General features: G+C 42.7%; 1 protein-coding gene across 4 annotated transcripts in view; it reads left to right on the top strand.

The window, feature by feature from the left end:
- Positions 1 to 6,000, top strand: part of DLGAP5 (DLG associated protein 5) — a 40,836-nt gene that overhangs the window by 225 nt on the left and 34,611 nt on the right. For 3 of the 4 annotated variants that reach the window (XM_019550856.1, XM_019550855.1, XM_019550853.1), the window contains exon 2: positions 4,505 to 4,765. In XM_019550856.1, the coding sequence (XP_019406401.1) occupies positions 4,528 to 4,765 (238 nt within the window). In that variant the 5' untranslated portion in view covers positions 4,505 to 4,527. Of the gene's footprint in view, positions 1 to 3,805; positions 3,828 to 4,504; positions 4,766 to 6,000 lie in introns of those variants that run through there. The other variant, XM_019550854.1, reaches the window with a different exon arrangement.

Genomic DNA, 6,000 nt, shown 5'->3' with positions numbered 1-6,000 from the left:
GAGTGGGGGAAGAGAGGTGGGGAGGTGTAGAGGGGCAGTATATGGGACTGCCCCTGGCAGGGGGTCGGGGCTGTCCCAGAGGTGGCTCCGCTCTGCTCTGTTTCCTGCCCCTGAGGCCAGCCTGTCTGTGCCCCTCCCTCGGCTCCCTTGGAGCCTGACCCCTGAGGCTGAAGTGGCTCCTTGTTGCCAGTCTCTGGCAGTGGGTTTTTCCCCCTCATCCCGGCTCCTGTTTCAGGCCTGCATATTTGATGTGTGATGTGCTGTTACTTTCTCATTAGCAAACATAGTTTTTTGGATGAAATCCTGACTAGCACCAGTCTACTTCATTGCGAGCAGCCCCCGGTTGCATGGAGACGAGCTCTGAAGAAGGAACTGGGAATAAGGCGCGCAGGTTTAGGAGCCAGCTTGTGCGCCAGGTGGCAGCAGGAGGAGGGTGCGGAGGCCACGATGGCTTGGGCAGGACAGGGGAGGGAGGGATGTCCAAGGGCAGTAGCTTTCAACCTGTGGTCTGCAGACCCCTTGACTGTGTCCAAGGCAAGGGTTGGCAATGTTTTTGGGCAGTGTCAACAACCCCTGCAGCCTCGATTTGTAAGATGTTGATGTGCCAGGGGAGGATGGTGGGGGAGCTGCGAGAGGCCTGATCCTTGTTGTGAGGGTGCAGCCCCAGCTTATTCCCCACTGTCCGCCCTGAAGCTGTGACCAGACTGCTAACAATTTAATATAAACAAAGAAGAGGAAAGGCTGCTGTTCATGAGAAAAGCAGAGGTATAAAAGCTCTCTTGACCAATTTGAAGGAATTTAAGCTAGTATGACCTGACAAAATTCATCTTGGGGTGCTGAAATGTCAGAGCTACTGATAATACTACCTGTGAAGTCATGCATGACAGGTAAAGTCCCAGGGAATGGGAGAAGAGCTAACTAAAAAGGAAGACCTGGAGAATTATAGACTGGTCAACCTGAGGTTAACATCTGGGAAGGTACTAGAGCAAACTATAGGACTGTCAGCAGGTAAGCACTTGGGAGAGGAAGGTGCAATCAGTAGCAGCCAGCATGGATTTGTGAACCTTGCCAAACCAACTTGAAACTCTGATTAGAGAAACCAGGTCAGTGGATCAAGGGAGTGCAGTGGGCATTAGTAAGACTTGATATGGTCTCACTTGGCATTCATTCTCATCTACAGTAGAAATGTGGACTAGATAAAATTACTGTTGTGTGAATATGTAATTGGTTGAATAACACAAGCAGAATGTAACTTTGTGGATCGAGGTCCAAGTGGCGGAAGATTTCAGGTGGGGAGCCACTGGATCCAGTGTTAACATTTTTACTAATGACTTACATGCAGGAATACAGAGCTTCTGCATGAAGTTTGCAGGTGAGAAGATACTGAGAAGGGCTGCAAACACATTGGGGGAGTAGAATTGTAGTGGAATTCAGAGGACTCTCCATAAATTGAAGAATTATGCACAGGGTGACGAGTTCAGCACAGACCAGTGTAAGGCCTTACCTAGGGAAGAACTAAATGCAAAAATATGGAATGAGAGCTAATTGGTTAGGCAGGAAAATTGCTGAGAAGGATCTGTGAGTTTTGGTGGATCACAGTCTCAGCGTAAGTTAGCAATGTGATGCAGTCGGGAGAAAGCAAATGCTGTTTTGGGCTGTATTGCCAGGAGTATTGTATACAAGACATGAAAGGTGATAGTCTCACCTGCGTGGCACTGCTTAGGCCTCAGCTGGAGCACTGCTTACAGTTCTGGGCTCCACATTCTTCATAGAACTGAGAGGATCCAGAGGTGAGCAGTGGAGGTTGTAAAGGGGTTAGTAGAAACTGTACAAGGAAAGGTTGAGAAAATTAGGTAGGTTTAATTAGGTGAAATGGAGATTAAGGGAGGGACACAACGGCAGTTTTAAATTATTTAAAAGGCTGCTATAAAGAAGAGGGAGAACTACTATTCTTCCTTACTGCAGAAGGCAGGGCATGAAGTAATGGGTCTAAACTAAAACAAAGCAGGTTTGGATTTAAGCTTGAAAAAAGAAGAAAGAAAACACCTTCTCAACTCTAAGAAGAGTGGGACAGTGGAATTTGGGACTTTTCTTCCTTGGACATTTTCAAGAGGAGGTTGGGTGGGTCATCCTTGGTCCAGGATGGGTTAGGATGCATTTGTGTGGGAGCTTGTACTTGGATGACCCTTCAAACCCTGTGATTCTTTAATGCAAGGCTGTATAATCTTTCCCTGAAAGAAGTGACTGTTGTCATCATTGTACAAAAGATGTTTGTTGGAGGACTGCTTCCAACCCAGCTGATCCTTTAGAAGGTGGTTAGGGTACTCTCCTGGGACATGGGAGATGAGTTTGAGCCCTTTAAGCTGGAGAGGACAGTGTACCTGCATGTCCCTTTTCTTGGCTCAGGGGTCTAATTGCAAGACTGTTCATAAAATGTGGGCACTATCACTGGCACCGTTGCCTTCTCTTGTGTTTTAAAAAAGTGAGACAGTTATCTGTATGCACAGGGATAATGTAGGGGCCTTAGTGAGGACTGGAGTTTTGGCTCCTAAATCCCTAACTACTGGGTGGCTAGAATTCCTTTTTCTTAGGTGACTAACTCATCCCTATTTACTGTATGGGGAGCTTAGGCAGTGAACTGGATTTATGAATTCTTAGTGTTGACTGTCTAAGAGTTGGGTATGATTATTCTCAGCCTCAGCATGTCTAAGTGACACTGTTTTGTACCATTGATCTATTCTATTTACATTAGTTACCTTTGCAAAAAACCTAGGAGTATTCTAAAGAAATGAAATAGGAAAACATCATCTGCTATTTTCAATCGTGCTATCATCCTGTTTTGATAGTTTTACTGGTGGTCTTTCCTACCAGACTTATGTTAGGTGCTAGTTCTTTCAGAATATTCTTCTTGTACAATTAAGCTGTGACTTTTGTTTCCACCTAAGTTTTTATCCCTGTCCATACTCCTCTTAGCCATCTGTGGGGCTTCAGCCCGGAGATTGGCCTACTGGTGGCCTGGCTGCCTCCAGGAGTAATCTGGGGGTCTACAGGGTGTGGGCACAGGTTACTGGAGCCAAGCGGGGAGATCCAAGTTATGTAGTCTGAGGACTGGTGCTGAGTCCCAAGGAAGATCTTGAGGTCAGGTTCAAGGAAGCCAAGCCAAATCAGGATGCTGGGGAAACCAGAGAGATCAGGGCTATCACTGAAGTTCAGGGGAGATCTAAGATTAGGGTCAGAGAAAGCCAAAGATGAGTCAGGAGCCAGGAGAACCAGAGAGCAGCAAACATGAGGCTTGCCAGAAGTGGAGTTGTAGGTACGCTTATAAGGGGTGAGTGGTGCTCTCAGCAGGCAGTTCAGTTGCAGGGACCTGGGGCAGTCGCATCAGCCAGGGATTAGGGGCAGGTGTGACTACCCAGGTGCTCAACGAGGCATGCCTGATCAGGGCCCTGACACCATCTCATTGGCAGTTCTCACTTCTCTTCCTGTTTGATCTCAAGTCTTCCCCTACAGGATTTTCACTGTGCTTGGAATATAGGTTTCAGGTAGTCAAAAGTGTTTGGGATTTACGTTTCTGCATCTTATTTGTTCAAGTTTATGAGCTCCTTGTTTCAGTTGACTTGACTAACTAGGTCCCCTATTTTCTCAGAGTTTGCTGTCTTGAAACTGTGAATCTTAGTTACAGAGCTATTTTTATTCTATCCTTCAGTTTAAACTGAATGAACTTTTCATTCAATTACCAATGGAGGACAACATTTTGCGAAGGACATAACTGAAGGTAAAGGCCAGATCAATACAGTTGAGAACAGAGTAGCAGTTCTGAGCTCCAGGTAGGGGGATGCCCTAAACAAGTTTGAGGTTGCTTCAATGGAGCATAAAGCGTAGAAGCTACATATATTATGGCTGTTAGGAACAGGTCTCAATCATCCAGTGGAGCACTGTTGACTCTGGAATACAAAATTCACAAAGTAGGGAGAGGATCATTTTCTAAGTAGCCTTGTATTTTTGATAGAAGAATACTACTGTAAATGTAATTAGTGCACTGCAAATACCTAATAGTGTTTCGAGTTGGTACCATAGCGTTATGCTGGGGCACTGTAACATTGGACAGAAAAACTGCATGTCTCCAAAAGATTGCAATCCAAGTTCTGTGATACTATAGCTTTAAAGTAATTTCCTTGGAGTTTTAATTTACTTTAATAGTCGTGGAACAGGCTTGTTTGCCTTGAGCACCACCTACAGAAGATAGCCAGTCCAGTGGCAAAAGCCTGCTTTACTGGCATAATGCCACACAAGACCTAGGGATCACTGGCTGAAAGCTATCTTTAGTGTCTGCTGCATACAGATACTCTGAAGAGCCTTTATTGAGACTGTCATGTGTAATGATTTGTTTGATAACTTTCAAAAATGAGGAAGAATGCTGAAGCTTTTACTGTTATGTCAGAGCTTTTTGAAATAAAAATAATAAAAACAGCACTTGCCTATTTTTTGTTCCCTAATTCTGTAGAAATTTTATCTTGGCTGGAGAAGATGGCTGCTACAACCCAGTTTGCCAATCGATACAGAAAGGATCTGAGCACAGAAAATCTTAGAACAAAATCTGCACGCAGGAAGTCACTGATTCAAAAGGAAAACAGACACAAGCTCTTTGAAAAGAGCCGGCAGTTTGGATTGGCAGATGTCAATGTCCAATCATCAAAGGCGAGGGGACTTCCTCAGCTGGATGAGACACAAGAAGTGTCGTGTCAGGAAAACCAGGTTAAACAAAGTGAGTAAAAGCTTGTAGCATACCTTACTGTTAAAATGATTTTCAGTTGCTTTAATAAGCAGGCCTGAATGCACTGCAGTCAAAGGAATTTAACAAGTTCAGCATTATGAATTGGAAAATGCCAAAGATTTAAGTCCCCTGGCTACTAGTTCTAGTAAACTGTCATGAACCAAATTAATAGCAAGAAGACTAGTGTATATTTATCTACCCCTTCCCATTACAATGAGGATGCTTCAGTTCTTTACCCTGCTTTGGATTTAATGTACTTATGGCTTAGCTTTTTATTAAGTTCCATTGTTAAGCAGCTTATAAAATGTGATGTGTTTAAATAAATAAATATTAATTGTTTCTCACCTGTAACACTTGCTACTGCTATTTATAACTTATAAATTGAGTGCGTATGTGTTCTCTTGTACTATATAGTAATCATTTGACTATAAAAGTGGAACTGTAATATACAATTTGACCATAATTTCTCCAATACTCTCTCCCTGATGATATTTTCCTGCTGGAAAGAAGGATAGCTCTTTATTCAAGACTAGGCAATGCTGCCTTATCTACTAAAGGGGGAATGCTGATTGTACATAGCATCTTTTTTTATTTCCATTCTCTCTCAAAAAAAACCAAAACAAACCAAAACCCAGAACCTACAGGTACCAAGGGTTGTCTCTAGCTCTGCAATTCTGCTATGCCTTTGTGGCTTAAGGAACACATTTATTCTTGATTCCAAAGCAATGAGCAATACTTAACATGCTGAATGCATAACCTTTACCACCTAATGTAATAGTCAGTTTTGTGAAAAGTAGATAGTCTTTTAATAGAAGATTTAATTTTTTAACAATGCTTTTAAAATTCAGGTAGGGTTGAAGTTATATTGTAGCTGTTATAGTCTAGGAAATTTGTGAGAAGCAAGGTTTATTTAGTAATATTTTTTTATTGGACCAGCAATATAGTTGGGAGATAAGTTACAAAAGCTTTTGTAACCTCAGTGTCTTCCTCAGGCCACTTTTGGCACAGTTCATACCCCAAAGCTTCTCTGACATTTTTCCTTTATAGTTGGTCTGACAGATATTATTAAACAAACCTTGCTTCTCTGTCGACGTTTAAATGACTTTCTGCTTTCAACTTCTTAACCTTTTTTGGAGGAAAGAGGAATTTTGAACATAGAGACAATATTGAGCATGATAGTGTTGCCAAATATATCACCATTGTAATTAATTTAATAGATTTCATAG

Source organism: Crocodylus porosus, unplaced genomic scaffold, assembly GCF_001723895.1.
Source record: "Crocodylus porosus isolate Cpor-Errol unplaced genomic scaffold, CroPor_comp1, whole genome shotgun sequence".
NCBI classification, from domain to species: Eukaryota; Metazoa; Chordata; order Crocodylia; family Crocodylidae; genus Crocodylus; species Crocodylus porosus.
This window is presented reverse-complemented; position numbering and strand designations above follow the sequence as displayed.